General features: G+C 39.1%; 1 protein-coding gene across 10 annotated transcripts in view; it reads left to right on the top strand.

The window, feature by feature from the left end:
* Dst (dystonin) overlaps positions 1 to 21,123 on the top strand; it is a 430,289-nt gene that overhangs the window by 362,846 nt on the left and 46,320 nt on the right. For all 10 annotated transcript variants that reach the window (XM_045156178.1, XM_045156180.1, XM_004668209.3 and 7 more), the window contains 10 exons: positions 5,600 to 5,719; positions 5,858 to 5,965; positions 6,779 to 6,997; positions 11,305 to 11,508; positions 12,775 to 13,006; positions 13,852 to 14,078; positions 16,121 to 16,243; positions 16,603 to 16,704; positions 19,679 to 19,780; positions 20,660 to 20,833. In XM_045156178.1, coding sequence (XP_045012113.1) covers positions 5,600 to 5,719; positions 5,858 to 5,965; positions 6,779 to 6,997; positions 11,305 to 11,508; positions 12,775 to 13,006; positions 13,852 to 14,078; positions 16,121 to 16,243; positions 16,603 to 16,704; positions 19,679 to 19,780; positions 20,660 to 20,833 — 1,611 coding nt within the window. The remainder of the gene's footprint in view (positions 1 to 5,599; positions 5,720 to 5,857; positions 5,966 to 6,778; positions 6,998 to 11,304; positions 11,509 to 12,774; positions 13,007 to 13,851; positions 14,079 to 16,120; positions 16,244 to 16,602; positions 16,705 to 19,678; positions 19,781 to 20,659; positions 20,834 to 21,123) is intronic.

Genomic DNA, 21,123 nt, shown 5'->3' on the forward strand with positions numbered 1-21,123 from the left:
CTATTTTGTGTTTCTACCATGTTGAATGTGGGCAGGCTCTTACTTCAGGTTATCATTTTAGACATATCTTTAGTCATAACCAATTTGTTTTATTAGCTATGATTTTTTCTGAGTCCCGTGTCTCCAACATATAACCACCAGTGACATAGGGTAAGGATGTGTGCTTTGAACTTTACTTAGTAATTAAATAACATGTAAATGCAATGTTAGGTTCCTTAATGACTTACTAGAATTAAAGTCAGATTTAAATAATTAAATGCTGAACTTTTCTGGCAAATTTCTTCTAAAATACTTGATATTTTGTTCAGTGTTAGGGCTGCTTATATTCAGGTTACCTCCTGAATAATGTTATATGTGTAATGGATTTCAAGAAATGCATATGGCTTCTGGCACATCACCACCCTCCAGGGCACCTCCAGGGAGAATGCTGTAGCTTGTTGTATGACATGGCATTTGGCCCCCACTAGGCTCCCCTAAGATGCTGGGATATCTAAAAAAGCTGGTGTGATGACTAAAAGCAAATAAAACCCAAGCAAGGAACCAGCAAGAACGCTTCTTCCTGTAGGTCCTGTGGCATCTGATCCTAAAGGTTGTTCACCATAGCCATGCCTGCCAAGCCTGGTTCCAAACAAGATACTGACAGAGCTGATGGCTGAATCAGTCAGGACAGCTACTGCAGTGCCTCCTTCAAGGGAGAGTTCAGTGCAGAGCTCTAACAGTCTTCCCAGGGTCTCTGAGCTCAGGAAGAGTTATGAAGTTTTGGATAGGGGTGGTAGATCTCATGAAAAGGTAGCAAAGCTCTTGGCTTCCACTAGAGAGATCATGGAGAAATTAAGGAAAAAAGCTGAGTGAAGATGGTGGGATGGTCCTACATATTGATAAAGCTTAGGAGAGAAAATCCTAGGTAGGCAAAAGCAGAGAAGTGTTGACTTCAAAGACGTAAGAAAATACTAAGGAAATCAAAGGTAAACTTACAGTAAGAGTGTAGCATCCCACGTGTAACGGTGACAATCAATGGTAAAATACTACCTAGTAAACTTATTCTTATTTCAAAGACTGAAAAGTTTGTGATCAATCCAGACAAAACCTTGAAGACACAGGCAGGAAGTACAGACACACACACACTTTACCACATAATACTTTCATGATGCTGATGGAAATATGAATTGCTAGTCTTTTAAAAATGTCTTAGCATTTATGAGAGCTAAAAGTAGGGCTGGGCAGATGCACAAGGTGGTGCATGTGTCTGGAGTTCATTTATAGTGGCTCTGCTGCACCCATTCTCTCTCTCTCTCTCTCTCTCTCTCTCTGTCACTCTCAAATAAATAAATAAAAATAAAACAAACATAAAAGTAGGGCTGGGGATATAACTAAGTTGGTAGATAGCTTGTGTAGTGTGCACAAAACCCTGGGTTCTACCACAGCACCTCATAAAGCTGGGTGTGGTGCATGTCTGTAATCCTAGTACAGAAGTGAGACAGGAGGATCAAAAGTTCAAGGTTGTGAGTTTACCCAGAGCTACATGATACCCTGCCTTTTTTTTTTTTTTAAAAAAAAAAGGTAAATCTAAAAGTTAGGTATCTTTTAACCCGACAGTTCCACTCACCACAGCACATAAGATAAAACACCACATAATATATGGACAAAAGCATTGTTAGTATGGGAAAAAACAAACCAAAACAAAATCCCCAGTATCCACTGACAGAAGTGCTTTTAATCAAGGTCAGGCAGAGTATTACTAAAATTAAATCATTAGCCTTTTAATATGTTCTGTTGATCTAGAATGATATCCACTAAATTCTGTTAAATAGTAGTAGATACTACTACTGCTACTGAAAAAGAGAGAGATTATCTCAAAAAGGAAAGGCATATGGCCTTTATGACCTATATCCCAAAGTGCATTGACTTCCAAACATAAGCACTGAAGATGGACATAAAGACAGGTGAAAGAATTAAAGTTTGAATGGAGAAGGGAAGACAGAGCAGACACAGGTACCTTCTAGTACATACTCTGTAAGCACTCTGTTATTAAGATTTCTGATTTACCAAGGTAAGATTTTATGTCAACCTTGTATCATAGTAGCAGTTTTGCAAATACATGCCATTGAATTGTAGACACTGTAGGAACAAGGTTACTTATGCAAATTTGAATGATGTTCCTACCTATTTGAGAAACAGTTGAACAGCCTCAATCATGAGAAGCCGAGTGAGGAAAGAATGTATGGGAGCTACCCATCAACAAGCCCCTAAGTCTGACTCTACAGCTCTCTAAGCATCAGTATTCTAAAAACGGTATTTTTGTTTAAATTGATTACTTTCAAGATTTTTGAGAAGACCAATGCACTTTAATATATAGTGATGTTCTTGGAATTTAAACTTATAGTAGCACCTGCTTGATGCAGATTGAATTCATTGACCCCTGTAGAAATTGATAAAGGCACTTCTGCATTAAAGATGTATGGACTTATATCCTCGATTCTCTAACCTCTCTGCTCTAAACCTTAGAGCAGTCCATTTCCTCTGGCTCTTATAAATAGATGTACAGTTGTCAGAAGTTGCTAAAATGCATGTGTCCATTGCGCTTGAAACTCTGGGGACTTTGGCTATTGTTCACTTACGTAAATGGGACTCATAATAACTGATGCAATGGCCACTTGATTAGTGGTTCTGGTGCTTTCAGATGAAGAAATTAATGGGTCATTAGGAATCTGCTATGGAGAAAAGTACCAGTCATTCATTTTAAAGAAGTAGAAGGAAATGGCCCTTTGGAAGTGAGGTTTGTTTAGACCCCTCAGGTGTTGGGCTGGAAACATATGTGCTATATTATCAATAATAAACAGTGTGGAAAGACACGCTGCTGAAAGAGAGTGATGAGATTCTCAGTCAGATGAAGGAACTAAAAAGGGTGTCATTGAGGTATTTTGCTTATCACTCGGTCTTTCTTGAGAACCTCTGTTTCATCTTATGAGACAACTTCCTGGATAAGTACAAAAGCAGTTTTTAAGATATTGGAGATATATTTAATTATTGAGTCAAATTCTATTGCTAGGTTGGAGATATTGCTCAGTGGCATAGCACACTTGCCCAGCATGTGTAAAGCCTTAGGTTCAACCTTCAACTTCAATGAAAAAAAAATTTTAAAAACAAAGATTACTTATTGATAGTTATAGTAGTTGAGCCACTGTGGTGAAATCACAAGAATATTTTGAACTCTCAAAGCTCAGACTGTAACAAGTAGTAACACGGGGAGGGGTGCGGTGCCTGCATCACGCCGTCACGCCACGCAGACGCAAATGGAGTCAGTAGTCAAACCCAGCGTTGTCAGGCATAGATGACATACATGTTAAGCTCTTAAAACAGTATTTTCAGTACAGTGCTGGCTGCTGTTGTTTCACAGAGTATTTTTCAGAAGTATTTAGAGGTAGCTACATAAAATACCTTGTGGGAAGCTTTAGAAATGCTAATTCCACTCTAATAGTTAAAATAGCTAATGCTGATAGAATCTGATGATGCTATCTGCTATAGTAGTTCCCATAATGCAGATATGCTTGCTAGATTTAACAGTGTATTTAAAGTCTATTTTTGCTACTTGCATAAACATAAGTAAACAGTTAGTAATATTTGGTCTAAGCCAGGCCTGGTGGTACAAGCTTGTAATCTTCACTCCTTGTGAACCTAAGGCAGGTGGATTTCAAGTTCATGGGGTACAGAATTAGTTCAAAGATAGCCTAGATAATTTAGTAAGGCCCTATTTTACTAAGAAAACAAACAAGCAAAAAACTAAAAATAGAGCTGGAGATCCAGCTCTTGCCTTAAATATGTGAAGACATGGGCTCAATTCCTAGTACTAAAATAAATTATATGATAGATAGATAGATGATTAATAGATATATTGATTGATTGATTGATTTGGTCTAGTAATAATGCCTTTTATTTGGGTTGCACATAAAAATGATTCAGTGCCATATTCCACTAGAAACACATGTGAGCCAGTGATTTAAATGAGTCATAGTCCTGGAACTTTGCATTGGATGCTGAATGATTTCTCAGAAGGCATAAGGGCAACTTCTGCTTAAAGTCTTGGTTTCTCACCACGAACCCCAGATATTTGACTTGGTTAGAGAACTAGTACTTGAGCTCCAGCTTTCCATTTGCAACTCACACAGCATCATTGTACTGTTTTTCACCGGGTTCTTTTGCTGAGGGTGGAGGAGATGCCACGTTAAACTAATACCAACAGTTAACAACCTGATCATTTCATTAAGGATGTCACATAAATTTTACTTACAACAGCTTTAATACAAACAAAAGAGTATGGCTTGTCATTTTACTTTCTTTTTGGGATGAGCAAAAGAAACATCATGAGTTAAACTTTATGGACATGCCTTGCAGCATTGTGCTCAGAAAGGTCTATACTCTTTTCCCAGTGACACACTCTTTGTAAAGGAACCCTACAGTCTGGTTCTACCTGTGGTCTATTGTATATTCCTCGACACTTGATCATCCAACTTGGAAAAGCCCCATTTTTTGTGGGACACCCTTCCCTACCCCCATTCTACTGAGCTAGCATATGGGAGGCCTGTCTTTAGTTTTCATATTGATCAGTCACTACTGAATAGTTCCTTTCTAAGTTAAATAGTATCCTAAAATTTATTCTTTTTTTTAAAAAATGAACATTTCTTAGGTTCCTTATAATTGAGGCAAGTCTACCTACAAGTTTGGCAACTTAAAAAATGAATTATTTTCCAAAAGATTTTCTATAAGGAACTCTCTATAGGGCTGGCTATCGCATAGCCAAAGCAGAGAACCTAAATAAAAATATCCAGACATTCAGGAATATAGTGATAAAAATCAAATTTAAAAGGTTATATGGGCAATGTTCATAACACATGAAAAGACAGAATGTAAAACTGTTTATGCAGTATTATCCCAGAGTTTTACAAGTCTGTCTTTCTCAGTTTCTGGGGATGGAGCTCACTAACATACTAAGTGTTAACTCTGGATTTTAATTGTCTTTTTACTTTTCTGTGCTTTGTAAAATTTCTGCCATGTCTAAATTTTTGTTATGATCAGGAAAATAAATTCAGACATTTAATAATGCTTTTGAAATCCATTATTAAATGAGATGTTTTGAAATTTGAGTGTATACTTCCCATACATAGAGGCATACATGAATATTTACATAAACAAATAATAAACAACTATGAGGATTTGGTTCTGTTTTGCTAGGAACTGTGTATTTTGCTAGCAGACTGCACATGAATATCGTCTGAGTTGAGGTGACAGAAAGAAGTGATTAAGATTGTATCTAATTTTTGACTTTCCCAGCTGTTGCATCCGGGCAGTGCTCCTAAGCAACTCGGTAAGAGTACCGACGAAGAGACCAGCAGGGCTACCCACCCTAGCATCATGAATGCACTGTTACAGACACAGATGTTTTTGATCACTCAGTCATTCTTATTAGTTAGTTTCGGATGCACTGAAAAGATAAGCTCAGAGTTTCCATGGTACAGTAAATATGCTTAGAAGAAACATAGATAGGTATTTTTCTGGCACCAGTCACAGGAACTTGCTGACCTAATTATTATCTTTTGTTTAGTTTGACCAAGCAGCTGATGCTGAGTTATCCTGGATTTCTGAAACAGAAAAGAAATTGAAGTCTCTGGGTGACATCAGGCTTGAGCAGGACCAGACCTCTGCCCAGCTGCAGGTTCAAAAGGTGAAGACATTTGAGTGATTTACTATCCACAACCCTTTTAGTGTATTTTGGTGTTATTAATCACTTTGCCTAATTACTTTATTTTTAATCACAGTTCTTTTTGTTTTCATTTTCTTTTAAACCTCTGTTACCTCACAGACATTCACCATGGATATTTTGAGACATAAGGATATTATTGATGAACTTGTTAACTCTGGGCACAGGATCATGACCACATCCAGCGAGGAGGAGAAGAGGTCAATGAAGGTAGCCTGTTGTCCGTGTGTGCTGGCTGGGTAGTGAGAATTGGAGAAACAGCATGGGGTGAAAATTAAGTTCTAGCAAACTACTTTTTTCCACTTTTTTATCCACAGCTGCTGTTTAAGCAATAAAATCATTAGTTTTAAATGAGATATTTTACAGCATAACTGTGAATGGAGAATTCATTCCTTTGGGAAGTTCACCAGGAGGCCAATCTATGTTTAGTGGTACAAAAGCTGTCCAAAGTTAAGTCCTTGCTTAGCTGGCAAGAAGTGTTTGAACGATGCTAGCTCTGCTGCTGCCATCATTACTGGAGACTGTGCTTTATATGCTTATGGAATATTTGGAACTTGAGCTGAAGCAAAACCCACAGTACATGGTCCTTTCTGTTGCTGAAATCCATTCTCTATGAAGCTACCGTGAGCCATATAGGGGGAAAATGAGATTAGTAACTTAGGAAGCACCCAGTATGTATAGTTTTAATAGTCCTGTAAATTAGTAGAAACCACCCACAAGTAAAAGTATTTAGTTCAATTTGTATGCCGGCCTCTGAGTAGCCTAAAGAAAAGGAGTTTTTGCTAGTGCCTCTGGAAGGAAAATACTCCATGGTCTAAAATAACTATGTACAAATATCTAGGCCTATGATACATTTTGGTTAATATGCATTGCTTTTAAGGTATGCCATAGATGTGAGAAACTGTCCTTGATTTATTTATTTCACATATAATTGTTGAGTGCCTACTGTGTGCCAGGTCAACAGTGCTGGACAGTACATCCTTGGACTACATGGGCCAACCTGACCACCACCTTTTTTTCTAGAAAAAACTGGACAAGGTATTGAAAAGCTATGATGCCATCTGCCAGATAAACTCTGAGAGGTATCTTCAGCTAGAGCGGGCACAGTCCCTAGTGAACCAGTTCTGGGAGACATATGAAGAGCTTTGGCCATGGCTGACAGAAACACAAAGAATCATCTCTGAGCTTCCTGCCCCAGCCCTTGAGTATGAGACTCTAAGACAACAGCAGGAAGAACATCGGGTAAGCCTAATTTGAAAGAGGATGTGGTCATCCCCATTAAGGGAAATTGTGGATTTGTTGAGTTTTTTTAAATGGTAGACAGTTTGTGGATTAGGACATTTTAGGGGCATTTTGGTACATTCTGCGCAGTATTTTTTACTCACTTATAAGGCCTGCTGCCCAGCTGGCAGAGGCGGGCCATATGAATATAGCATTGCTTTAGTCACCAACTGCATCACAACTATTGTAGAATTACATGCAATGTAAACCACTGGGGTAGAAAAGGCATCACTGCAAAATGTTAGAGAAGGTGGGCATGGTGGCACACACCTTTAATCCCAGCACTTGGGAGGCAGAGATAGGAGGATCACTGTGAATTTGAGGCCACCCTGAGACTATGTAGTAACTTCCAGGTCAGCCTAGGCTAGAGTGAGACAGTGAGACTCTACCTGGAAAAAAACAGGAAAAGAAAAGACAACAAAGAAAAAAGAAGTTAGAGAAATGAGCCTTTTAGCGCTTTCAGTTTATGTATTTTGAATTGCGATCAATTCATATATGTTGAGTAAGTTTTGTACTTTATAGTAGTCAGAGCCCTGTGGGATATAAAAAAAAAAGTAGAAATATATGGGAAAATCATCATATAGACAAAGCCACTGAGCTTGGAGAAAGTGTACAATACCATGAGCGTGTCCTAATGAAGTGTAAGCATGGCTCTCCTTTCCCATGCAAGTGCAGGCAGGCTGTCAGGACCATTGCCACTTCCGCTCTGTGATACAGCAGGAGAGATGATCTAATCACACGAGATTATGTACAACTCTTTGGCATCATGAAACCCTCACACCAGTAGTCACTTAATTATTGATGTCACTTGAAGCTGCAAGAATTTGGTTGAGCAAGGGTTCAAAATTAAAAAAAAAAAAATCCAGAGTCCTTGCTATTTATAGACTTTTGAATTTTGATCTGTACAAGATGCATTCTGAGAATAATCTTTGTGTGTCTGTATATGTCTGCGCGTCAGAGAGAGAAATCAAACTTTTACCCCGAGCATAATGCATAGTTGTCTAAAATATATGACATACTTAATTTTACTTGCTTACAATTTATATATTGGCATCAGGAACTAACTCTAGCTGAAATATTTATTTAGAAGAGAGCTTACCAAAACACTTTATTTAAGACAATGAAATTTTTATGGGGTTTTATTTAAATAATTCTACAAGAGAATGACTAAAGGATGATGTTGAACTAAATTTTAGTATAAAAGTTTGTGGCAGAAATCATGATGGCCTACTCATTGAATGAATCTTAATGTAAAATGTTTCATGAATTTCTCTACTGAATGTTGATTCAAATAACTGTTTTAGACTAACATCGAGTGGTAAGGAGTGGCAAATTGGTAAGCTGGTTTTCTTTCAAATAGGGCTGTCTTGGTAGTATAGTAGTAAGCATAGCTGTCTTCCAAAATAGAATCAAGCTTCCTCTTTTTCACATTTAAGTTTGCAAAACAAATATATGATTATACTTATAAAGGAAGGATAAAGATTTTATAGTTATGTCTTCAAACTCATCAGACAAAAATCTTTCAGCGTATCCATAGCCCTCTAAAATGGCATCTCCTGTCCAACTCCTATCATCTCCTATTTCTGGGGAAGACAGAGGTGTGAATAAAAAAAAGCCTCCAGAGGTTGTTATCAAGCAGTAATAAATAGCATAAAGTTATGCACACTATCTCCACCGTGCCAGGACTTAAAGAATTATTTGCCACATATGAGGTAAAGTCACGTGTTATTCTTCTGAGACAGGGTCTCACTATGTAGCTCAAACCTCAACCACATGGTTGTCCTTATCCCCACTGGTGGAGTTATAGGCCTGCATTGCCATGTCTACCCAGGAGCCCTTTGCTCATGCACACACACATCAAAGCATTTAGCAAGTGTTCTCTGCATGGAAAAGTCTACAGAAAGCTTATCACAGTCATTGGAGGCTAAGTCACCCTATAGCAGTGACATACAGATGTGATCACCAGGTTGTGCCAAAGCCCTCAGTGGAGGTCTTAGATTTTTTTTTTTTTTTTGGCTTTTCAAGGCAGGGTCTCATTCTATACCAGGCTGACCTGAAATTCACTGTGTAATCTCAGGGTGGCCTCAAACTCACGGTGATTCACCTACCTCTTCCTCCCAAGTGCTGGGCTAAAGGTGTGTGCCATGACGCCTGACAAGGTCTTAGATTTTTCTTGATATTTTGATCACTCCAAATGCAAACTTCTTTTCCTAGCATTCTATGTGGAACACAGAAGGCAGATGTTTTGCACTACCCCTCAGCTCTCCTTTCTGTGTGACTTCATGCTAGCTGATATGGCCCGGCCACCTCCATTCTGTTAAGCAACACAAAGAGATGACCTAATTAAGTGAAATAAAACATGATCTCAGACTGGAACACCCATGATCATAGTCTTCCCACATGTTTCCGTGCAGCATGTTAGATTAGATGCCTCCTCCCACTTTTTAAATTGAATTTGTGTTTATTAAGCTCTTTCCAAAAGCATTTTTGAAGCAGCCTTCAGAAAAACTTCAAAGTGATTTATTACACTCTGGATCATTCACAACATACCAATTTCTTTCTCACCATACATAATCCATGGCTTTAGTGGGCTCTTACAACTTTTCTTATTCTATGTTCCATCTTGTACTAATAGAAGTAATAAAATAGAAGTTGCAATGTACATTAATAAACTGGTGCTTATCTCTAGACTTTCTTGAGTGGGATTTCTCAGAGAAGCTCTTTTTCTGGAGCTTGATAGCAAGCAGATTGGACATACTCCTGGGGAGGACAAGGGAGTGCTAATGAAAGGACCTAATGTATAACTTTGGGCAAATTGAAGCTCCCTGGTACTGCTTAGAAGCTGGTATCTGAGAAGCAAAGACACCCATAAGAGTGGTTTTAGATTGGACCCATGAAAAACTGTTCAGGGAGGTCCTGGAATTCTTGAAGCATAGCTATGCCAGCTTTATTCACGCTCCCAGCACATCATCATCATTAGGAGATAATCTCCCCTTGAATTTCATCTCCACTCATCAGTGTAAAAATCATTATAACTCTTTATTAGGTGACAAAATTAAGTGTACATTCATGTGATGTATATCTTTCTTTACATATGCCTTAAATCTGCTCAATGTATAGCTGTGTATTTGATTACTCTTACAACTTTAGACTTTTTAGATAATGAATAATAGAAACAAGTCATTGACATGTATATAATTTATGTCATATATATAATAGATTCCAATAATCATAAACAATGTAATGTATGTGTATCCATTTGATATTGGTTCATTCATGCGAATGGAATGCCTGTGGGTTTATATCATGCACATATACCTTTGTTTGTTATCGTTGAATGTAGCAAGCTTATGTGTATCATGTGGACCCTGAACTAACATTCAGAAAGCAAGTTGAAATGAAGTCTTTCTCTTCTTGTTGCTGATTATCAATTTTGCCAGCCCACCTCCAGTGATTGCCCACTAGTTAGGCCTCCCCATGGAATCCTGTGCTTCAAGCCATCTTGCCAGTTACTTTTTCTCACCAGAGTCTCTTCTGCTAACTGTGCTCTTATCACAACTCACTATTCTGCATAACCTCCATTCTCCATTTTGAATATAGTAACACCTACATGAAGTTGTCATTAGCAATACCAGATTACTAATACCAATGCCAGATAGTTACACAACAAAAACAAAAGCTGTAGACCAATGTCCCCAATGAACGTGAATGCAAACATTCCCAATAAAGTATTTATAAACCAACTTGAAGAACATCTTAGAAAGATTACTCACCTTGCTCAAATTACCATTTTCCAGAGCTACAGGAATGTTTGAATATATACATATCCTTTTATCTTGAGGTTTTTTGTTTTCTCTCTCAGGATTGTATCTACCTGCTGCTGAGAGTCTTTCTACTTTTTGCCCTTACCCTGCACACCATTTTTACACCTATCATGAACGAGCAAAAAGAAAAACCAAATGCTAAGGCTCAGTCTCTGGAGAGATAGGGATTCTGAACCCTGTTATGCAAAATAACCCTTGGCTAATGCTTTTGTCCATACATGCTGCTTTTGCTGTGAAATGCATGATTCACTATTTTACTCTGGTATGAATAGCCTGTCATTTCCTACCAAAGAGTTTGAGTGAGCCATCAGGTATAAAATGCCTTGCAGTGGGGAGGAAGGGTATTTATTTCGTTTCTTGTTAGTGGCATACACTGGGGAGGGTTACAGATGTAAGATGGAGGCATGATTCTGAGATCTTAAGAAGCTGTTTGGTCTCTTATAGCAACTGCGAGAGTTGATAGCAGAGCACAAGCCTCATATAGATAAGATGAACAAGACTGGGCCCCAGCTGCTGGAATTGAGCCCAGGGGAAGGCTTTTCTATCCAAGAGAAGTACGTGGCAGCTGACACCCTTTACAGTCAAATTAAAGAAGATGTCAAAAAGCGCGCGGTGCTGCTGGATGAAGCCATTTCTCAGTCAACTCAGGTAATCCTTGGCACTGGAAGAAGAATTGGGCTATACCAAGCAGCCAAGCATGCAAAGGTGTTCTCCTGGATCTCCTGATTAAATTTCATAAAGATGATTTCACTCCATTAACTGAGTATCGATGTCTTTCTCCAAGAGATCACATTTGCTTGCGTGCAGGTCTTAGGTTTCTCTGCCTGTACAATAAAAAATTATTTCCATGGTGAAGAAGCCTATCTGTAGTCCTCGGTCAGATATTTAATCTGGGATCCATCCTGAGTGGAATACAATATTTGCCTCTGAGACAGAGAAAAGAATGTTACTGGGCTGGAGAGATGGCTTAGCGGTTAACGCTTGCCTGTGAAGCCTAAGGACCCCGGTTCGGGGCTCAATTCCCCAGGACCCACGTTAGCCAGATGTACAAGGGGGCACACGCGTCTGGAGTTCATTTGCAATGGCTGGAGGCCCTGGCGCGCCCATTCTCTCTCTATCTGCCTCTTTCTCTCTCTCTGTCTGTTGCTCTCAAATAAATAAATAAAATAAACAAAAAAAATTTTAAAGAATGTTACTATAATTATAAATAAAATATAACCAACATGGCAATAAGAAGAAATAATGATAAGCCAAACAAAAATGAAAAGAATATAAAGTTAGAATTAGATGTTTTAATACCATTTTTCACAAGTTGCCTTTTATAATTACCTATCAGTTTTCTATTTTCAAGATTTTGCTTTTTAGTTATGGGCATTTGGAGTGGCCTATTTTCTGAAATCTTGAGGAGTGGTTCCCGTAACTTTGAGAATAGTGTAGAACTTATGAATAAACAAGTTTTTACAACATTACTTATAAATATAAATTCAGAATTATCTCATGTATCTGATTATATGTTTACCCATGAGCTAAATATTTTTCTGATACAACATTTGGGATATTTTATTTTGGTTACTTTTTAAAAAGGTTTTAGTTTACAAAATATATAATTTAGAGACTCCCTGATATAATCAAAACTGCCTGTGAGTTTGACATTTAAAGGTATAAGTTTTTAGAAACATTTTTATCTGTTGATTGATTGGTTGGTTGAGTGAGTGGCTGGAGAGACAGAGACACAGAGAGAGGCAGATAGCTAGAGAGATAATGGGTGCACCAGGGCCTCCAGCCACTGCAAACAAATTCTAGACACATGCATGGTCTTATTCAATTTTAATTGAATAAATAAAGCCATTTCATTTAAATTTTAAGGTGATGTTGCATATTTATCTATAAATGATTCCATTGTTTTGCTTCTAGTTCCATGACAAAATTGACCAGATCCTTGAGAGCCTAGAGCGTGTCATGGAGCGTCTGAAGCAGCCACCATCCATCTCTGCTGAGGTTGAAAAAATCAAGGAGCAGATCAGTGAAAACAAGAATGTGTCAGTAGACATGGAGAAGCTACAGCCATTGTATGAGACTCTTAAACAGAGAGGAGAGGAAATGATTGCTAGGTCTGGGGGCACTGATAAAGACATATCTGCCAAAGGTAATAATGTTGGAATAATGGAACAAAATCTGCTTTTAAAACAACTCAAAATTTATATGCTGTTCACTTAAAATTAGATTGCATAACAAAATACTGGATCTTTGACAAGGTTTTTCTGTGATGTGTCTAGATCTGTGTACACAAATGCTTTCTTAATGTCTTCCTGGGTTTATGAAATTAAGTGGTTGAAAACAGAGTGCACCATTATACAAAGACCATGTGTTTTCTGGGCTTTATCACTCATTAGGTTAATGCATCATGCTAACAAGGCCAAAGCTTATGGCTCGATTTTTACTAACTGATCCAGCATGCCCACTCTACCCTGTAGCCACAAAAATGTTGATCATGGCTATAGCCAGCCATCTTAGATCTGTGAGATGGGAGTCGAAGAAAGAGTATACTGAAAATTCATGAGTATGCTCTAGAAGAATGCCAGAAGAACCTGTCCTACACGGTTATGCATATTCCTAGACTGAATAAAGAACTTGATTCTTGATTTGAAAATACATGGGTTGGGTGGTTACTATACATTCTTTGGGATTAAGGCCAGTCTTAATGAATTTAAAGTGCTGTAAACTTTAGTCTACTGTGACTGAAGTCATTTGTCTTGAATCATTTATAGTCAGGAATAGTCAAGATTCAGTAGGAGTAGGAGAACTATGGAGCTGATGTTGTCTGGGAATATCTCTCAGGCCCAGTGAAACCCCAGTAAAGTGCAGTTAGCCAAAACCTGGTCCAGTTGTACAGCTGTGGCAGATTGAGCACCTGTTTGCTGTGTGAACCGAAGTCTTACTGCCTGTGGGAGGGTGACCAGCATCACTGATGATAACGGCTTTGCTGTGCAGCTGTGCAGGACAAGCTGGACCAAATGGTTTTCATTTGGGATAACATACACACGCTGGTGGAAGAAAGGGAAGCCAAATTATTGGATGTCATGGAACTAGCAGAAAAGTTCTGGTGTGATCACCTGTCACTGGTAGTGACCACTAAGGACACTCAAGATTTCATCAAGGACCTGGAAGATCCTGGAATTGACCCCTCAGTAGTAAAACAGCAGCAAGAAGCAGCAGAGGTAAGTCTCAGAAGAATTCTTTAAAAGTTTGTTTTTTTTTTTTTTAAAGAGTAAGTTGGACATAATGGAAACTTGATTCTATGGGTAACTAATAAAGAATTACTCTGTTAAAATTTACATTTGGGGCTGGAGAGATGGCTTAGCGGTTAAGCGCTTGCCTGTGAAGCCTAAGGACCCCGGTTCGAGGCTCGGTTCCCCAGGTCCCACGTTAGCCAGATGCACAAGGGGGCGCACGTGTCTGGAGTTCGTTTGCAGAGGCTGGAAGCCCTGGCGCGCCCATTCTCTCTCTCCCTCTATCTGTCTTTCTCTCTGTGTCTGTCGCTCTCAAATAAATAAATAAAAAAAACTTAAAAAATTTTAAAAAAAAATTTACATTTGGCACTGGAAAATACGTTCAGTGGACAGAGTACTTGCCACACAATTGTGAGGACCCAAGTTCAGATCACCAGCACCCACACAAATGCCAAGCTATCACAGTGACTCCTCTTGTAATCCCAGAGCTTGGGAGGTGAAGACACAGGATCCCTGGGGCGAGCTGGCTGGCTGGACTAGCTGAATTGGTGAGCCTTGACTCCAAGCGAGAAACCTCCGCTCAGTGATGAATCAAGGGGAGGGATACTGGCTTCCCCTTGCACACTCATATGCAGACAACATGTACGTTAGGTTCTAGATGTAGAATGTATAGTGATTAATAGGGGATAGAATTAATAGGAGACAGCCACAAGTTTCTACATCTTACAGCTCTCCCCTTATATCAGAGCTATCTCTCTTGTTGGCTTCCCAAGTGACCCCAAGTGGAGGATGTCCTCCCTTGCCAGGACTTGGACCTTGCTGTCAGTCCTCTCTCTAGATCTACTTTCATTGTGTTGCTGCTGAAAGACCCCAGAGGCACCCACTGCCTGCTGGATAGATCCTGGACTTTCTAGATAACTGAATACGGCTGTTTACACATCAGCTCAGCACAAGCCTGTGTCGCCACAGCCATTAGTCTGCTGTTCCTTTACCAGGATCCATCTAGTGTCTTTGCTCTGGTGTGTTTATTCCCTCCCCCTAAACTATCCTTTCTGCTACCCTTATGACAGGCTTGCAGGTTCCTTTGAATCACTGCCTCTTATGTAAATCTTTTCTTGTGGACCTAGCAGAGGGAGGGGCTAGGCAAATTGATTTTTGTTTGTTTGTTTAGGGATAAGTAATGCTTTCTAAATGTGTATCACTGGGCTGGAGAGATGGCTCAGTGGATAACACATGCTGCCATGCAAGCCCAAGGACCTGGATGGTTATCCCCACTTCCCACATAGAATTCAGAGCTTGGTAGTGCCTTCATGTAATCCCAGCACTGGAAGGCAGAGGCATGAAATACCTGGGGTTCACTTGCTAGCCTAGCCAAACTGGCAAGCTCTAGGTTCAAGTGAGAGAGCTCGCTCGTCTCAAAGAATAAGGAGGAGAGTGATAGAGGAATACACTCCACATCAACCTGCGAGCACAAGCCCACATATACATATTCTCACATATGAATATTCATGTATGCATGCATGCATACCACACACACATACTCGTGCAAAAAATATTCATTGGCTGAGTGCACGTGTTTAGCCAAGACATTGAAAGCAAAGATAGAGTATTTCATTTCTCCTGCAATAATTATATAGTTACAAGTCTTTCCTGGAGGGTAATGACATATCATGTAACTTCAGAGCTAGACTGCTTTGTATCTCCTCACAAGTACTTAACTTTGGGAAGATTTTTGAGGTCAGAGTTTACTTGTGTGAGAAACAAAGTATCTTTCAGTGCCTTACAGTTCTCTGGTGTTTGTTACATTGACTCTTATGTTTGCTCTTTATAATAAAGATTTGGCATTTGTTATTTAAAGAGTGTTGTTTTCTTTAAAATATTTCTTCTATTGTCTTAAGGAAAATATACTGCAGAAATTTAGGAACTATAAGAAAATAGACATCTGTGCATGCATCATCTTTGTTTGGGTGATGCTTTACGTAACATTCTAAGGCTGTGTTTCTGTTTTGTTTTGCTTTTTTCTACTCTAGGCCATAAGGGAGGAAATTGATGGGCTGCAAGAGGAGCTAGACATGGTCATTAATCTGGGTTCTGAACTCATCGCTGCATGTGGTGAACCTGATAAACCCATTGTGAAGAAGAGTATAGATGAGGTACCATTGGCTTACTTTCCACCCTCATCTGAATGTCTCTCTCAAGATTTAACTAATTAAAATATGTGCATTAAACGTAGTTATAATTTTGGGCTGGGGAGATGGCTTAGCAGTTAAGGCATTTGCCTGCAAAGCCACGGGGCCCAGGTTCAATTTCCCACGATCCATATAAGCCACATGTACAAGGTGGTGCATGAGTCTGGAGTTTGTTTGCAGTGGCTGAAGCTGCTGGCATGTCCATTCTCATTCACTGTCTTTCTCTCTCTGCCTCTCTCCCAAATACATAAATATTTTTTTTAAAGAAAAGTAGTTGTGATTTTAAAATTGACACTGAAAGGATGATTACCTTTGTATTATAGTTAAATTCAGCATGGGATTCTCTAAATAAAGCTTGGAAAGACCGGATTGACAAGCTCGAGGAGGCCATGCAGGCTGCTGTTCAGTACCAGGATGGACTGCAGGTGAGAGCATCACCGGGTGACTGCTGGTCTTAGCTGCAAGAGGGAATCTTGCAGACTTGCTGTCTACACACCCACACTGCCACAGCCCTGCACCTGCCCCTGGGCATGCCATTGTGCACACATCACTCCTGCAGTTATGCCAGCTACTGTAATTCATGGTTTGCCTTTTAGAAGATATTTCTGACCTTTTAGATACAGATTCATATGTATATCTAAACATGCTTTTAAACAGACATCCAGTGAAATTTACTTTGAAAGGAGTTAATTTAATGTTTGGGTTTTTTTTAAATGGTAGTAAATGTTCCCACACAGGAGTGTTCATAACCGGTTGAGACTAGAATGAAACAGAACGGGGCAGAGTCTGGGTCTGTTTCAGCAGTGAGTGCGGGAGGATGGAAGGAGTAAACACAGTCTAAGAATTTCAGCCAGTCTAACGACCCGCCAGAAGCAAAGAAAACTGATGGGTCTGTGCCCTAAAATAAACCATATCACTGGCTCACAGTCCTGCCTGTAAAAAGCGTTTTCTTCTTTTGTAGATAGAATTTGTTTTAATAGTTGTTTTTAATGTCTCTTAGAGGTTCTCATTCAGTTTATTAATCATTTGAAGGTTGTTCTCTTTAATATTAAAACTTCTTTTGAGGCCAGCTCAGGGATATATTCCCTACCTTCCTTGACTTCGTCCCATTTGCTTACAGGCTGGCAAGAGTGTGATCTGTCATTCTTCTGACCATATGGAAAAAGCTTCTCAGTGTTTCCATAGCTCTACCTAAGTGAATATTAGTTTTAAATCTCAGATGAGATCATCTTTTCCTTTTTCATTATGCTGCTTCATTTCTGTGTTCATAAAAATAAATATCACCAGGCTTTATGTCAGCTGAAAAGGGTATCAAATTAGGAAATACATAAAAAAATCCACTACAAATAATCCCTTATTATAACTCCTTTACCCTCTTTTTTTTTTCTAGTACAGTGATTGTTTTATTAATGATAGTGTCATAATTCCTTTTTTTTTTTTTTTTTGGTTTTTTGAGGTAGGGTCTCACTCTAGCCCAGGCTGGCCTGGAATTCACTATGGAGTCTCAGGGTGGCCTTAAACTCACAATGATCCTCCTACCTCTGCCTCCCGAGTGCTGGGATTAAAGGTGTGCGCCACCACGCCTGGCTTTTATAATTCTTATATAAACACTCTTACAATTTTAAATGATGTTATCTCTAGTGGTAAAATATTTTATGTTGTTCCAACTATTTCCCACATGTAGGTCTCTGTGCTGATAGACTCTTTGGTGTACCCGAAGTGGGTCTTGCTCTAGCCCAGGCTGACCTGGAATTCTCTAGGTAGTCTTGGGCTGTCCTCAAACCCATGGCAATCCTGCTACCTCAACTTCCCAAGTGCTAAGATTAAAGGCATGAGCCACCCCACCTGGGTTAGTGTAGTCTTTTTGTTTTGTTTTGCTTTGTTTATTTTCTATTAGCATACAAAGAAAACTTTCAAACAGATTTTACTTTGGTTTCCTTTCCTGTCCCCTCCTCCTATCCCCTCCTTTCTGCTTTCATACTAATTTCCCTTTGTCTAGCCCGCCCTTTGCCATCACCTCCTGTTCTTCTCTCATGGTCTCCAGTCTCAGTTCATGGCCTAAGCTCACTCTCACATCCCTTCTTTACATACATACAAAGAATAAAAGTTTGGCTTTGCATACAAGAGAGAGCACGCGATTTAAAACAAAGTGATGTACTGGGGCTCTGGCTGTGTGCAGGGCTGCATCATGAAGGTCTGTCACTGAGTTGCATTGTCCCCAGTGGCCAGAGGTGGCACTATCACTACAGGATGACATGTGAAGCTAGAACAGACTCCTCACCACTGCAGGAACTAGCCCTAACAGGCCTGTTTGACATGTATTTGGAGAATCACTTGTGCTCATGGAGTGCAACTCAGGTTCCTGAATAGCTGTGGTCAGTGTCCCTCCAAGTGCCCCAGAGGGTTCAAGGTTGGTTTATAACCTATATTTTCCCCCCAGGTTGCTTCATAAGTACTTAGGGTTGCTTAACAGTAACTGAAACATAACAGATGTTTTCCAAGGTTTTTCCTCTACTATATGATCTTCAGTTTCATTAAGTGCTAAGTAATTGTCATGTATTCTTATGTGGGTACTGAGGAATTGAACCCACGTCATCAAGCTTTGCAAGCAAGTGCCTTAACTTCTGAGCCATCTCTCCAGCCCCATTTTTTGTTTTGTTAAAATAAATGTGAGTAGAATGTCCATATTATGTGGAAAGAGTAAAAAAGTTGTTGGGGAGTCTATCTGTGGCATTACAAAGTATTGATTGTTCTGAATACTAATCATTTATATGTGCAGGATTTTAATGCTAATATAAATAATATATAAGGGTTAAGCTAGACCAAATAGTTTGCTAAACTGCTTATTTGAATAAATAGATGAATTTGTCTTTTTTCTTCAGCATATTTTTATATTAGCAAAAATAGGGAATTTTACTTTATGTGATTGAATGTAAAAACTTTTTCAGCTGGGCATGGTGACACACGGCTTTAATCCCAGCACTGGGAGGCAGAGGTAGGAGGATCTCCATGAGTTCGAGGCCACCCTGAAACTACCTAGTTAATTCCAGGTCAGCCTGGACCAGAGGGAGACCCTACTTCATCAAACAAAAAAGAAACAAACAAACAAAACCAGTTTTTTTTTTTTCCACATGAACCTTAACTGGAAGTTTTTTAAGAGCTAAGAATCTACTCAGTGAAGAATATCTTTTGTCAACCTGGGTGCAGAATTAGAAATTAAGTCTATTTCACATTTGGGATTGTTGTTTCATTATATTACTGCTTTATTTAGGTGAGTCATTTAATTTTTATAGAATATGCTCATTTTATAATTTCCTAGATTTATAGTGGCCCTAGTGCGTGAGATGTTGTGACAGTTTCAGTGCCATTACAGTAATACATAGGGAATATCTCTTTCAGGCACTCTTTGACTGGGTAGATATTGCAGGTGGTAAATTAGCTTCAATGTCCCCAGTTGGAACAGATCTTGAAACTGTCAAGCAGCAGATTGAAGAGCTAAAGGTATGTATGGAGCTAAGCAATGATAAAGAACTGCCTGCAGCTTTAAGTTCTTGATCACTGGACTCAATCACATTTTATTTATTTTATATCCTGAAGCATTACATTTTTCTTCTGGGGGAAGGCTCTTCAATTGCTTTCTCATTTTTTTTTTCTTAAATTGGTTTACTTTCTTTGCTTTTTTATTTTAACCTCTGGGAGATTTACTTAATTGTTTCCTAAGTGTCCTAGTAAATATTTTATTTTACTAATCATATTGCTAATTTAATATGTGTTCATGTGTGCATGGTTGTACAGGTGTGTGCAGATGCAGTGCATGTGTGTGCATGTATGTAAAGGGCAGAGAAAAACTCTAGTATCCTCCCTCAAGTGCTGCTCATCTTTGTTGAGAGAGGGTCTCTCACTGGCCTGAAAACCTCCAAAGCCAGCTGTCTGGCTGACCAGTGAGTTGTCTCCACCTCCCGCGCTGGCCCTCTATCTGGCATGTTTTGTTTTTTAATGTGGGCTCTGGAGATTAAATTCAGGTATTCCTGCTTGCATAGTGTGCCCTTAACTGAATGAGCTATCTCCTCAGCCCCAAAATCACTTTTTGAAGACTATATATATATATATATATATATATTTGCATATTTATATATGTATATATATAATGTTTATCATTGAAATTTTTATGATACAAAAAAGTGAAATATTAAAATTACAAATAGAAATATGTTTCTATTGAATAAGAAGAAAAATCACCTTTTTATACATATTCTTTCACTGGTCTGTCCCAAATGAAATCTCTTTATTTCATCTCCCTGCAATAGGAAATATGAATTTGAATAAAACTCTTGTAAAGTCACTGACTTATAAAAATCTCCATGTGTGCATTTTTGATAGCAATTTAAGGCAGAGGCCTATCAACAACAGATAGAAATGGAGAGACTGAGTCACCAAGCAGAGCTTCTGCTGAAGAAAGTAACAGAAGAGAGTGACAAACACATGGTTCAGGACCCACTGATGGAACTGAAGTTGATATGGGATAGTCTGGACGAGAGAATTATCAACAGACAGGTAAATGCAAGAGTTTTGTTCAGAAGATAGACATTCTCAGTCAAAGACAGTAATACATAATTGTTAAAAATAGTGTCGGGGGCCGGGCGTGGTGGCGCACACCTTTAATCCCAGCATTCGGGAGGCAAAGGTAGGAGGATTGCCATGAGTTTGAGGCCACCCTGAAACTCCATAGTGAATTCCAGGTCAGCCTGGGCTAGAGTGAGACCCTACCTCAAAAAAAAAAAAAATAGTGTCGGGGCTGGAGAGATGGCTCAGTGGTTAAGTACGCTTCCTGTACAAGCATGAGG

Source organism: Jaculus jaculus, chromosome 8 (assembly GCF_020740685.1).
Source record: "Jaculus jaculus isolate mJacJac1 chromosome 8, mJacJac1.mat.Y.cur, whole genome shotgun sequence".
Lineage (NCBI taxonomy): Eukaryota > Metazoa > Chordata > Mammalia > Rodentia > Dipodidae > Jaculus > Jaculus jaculus.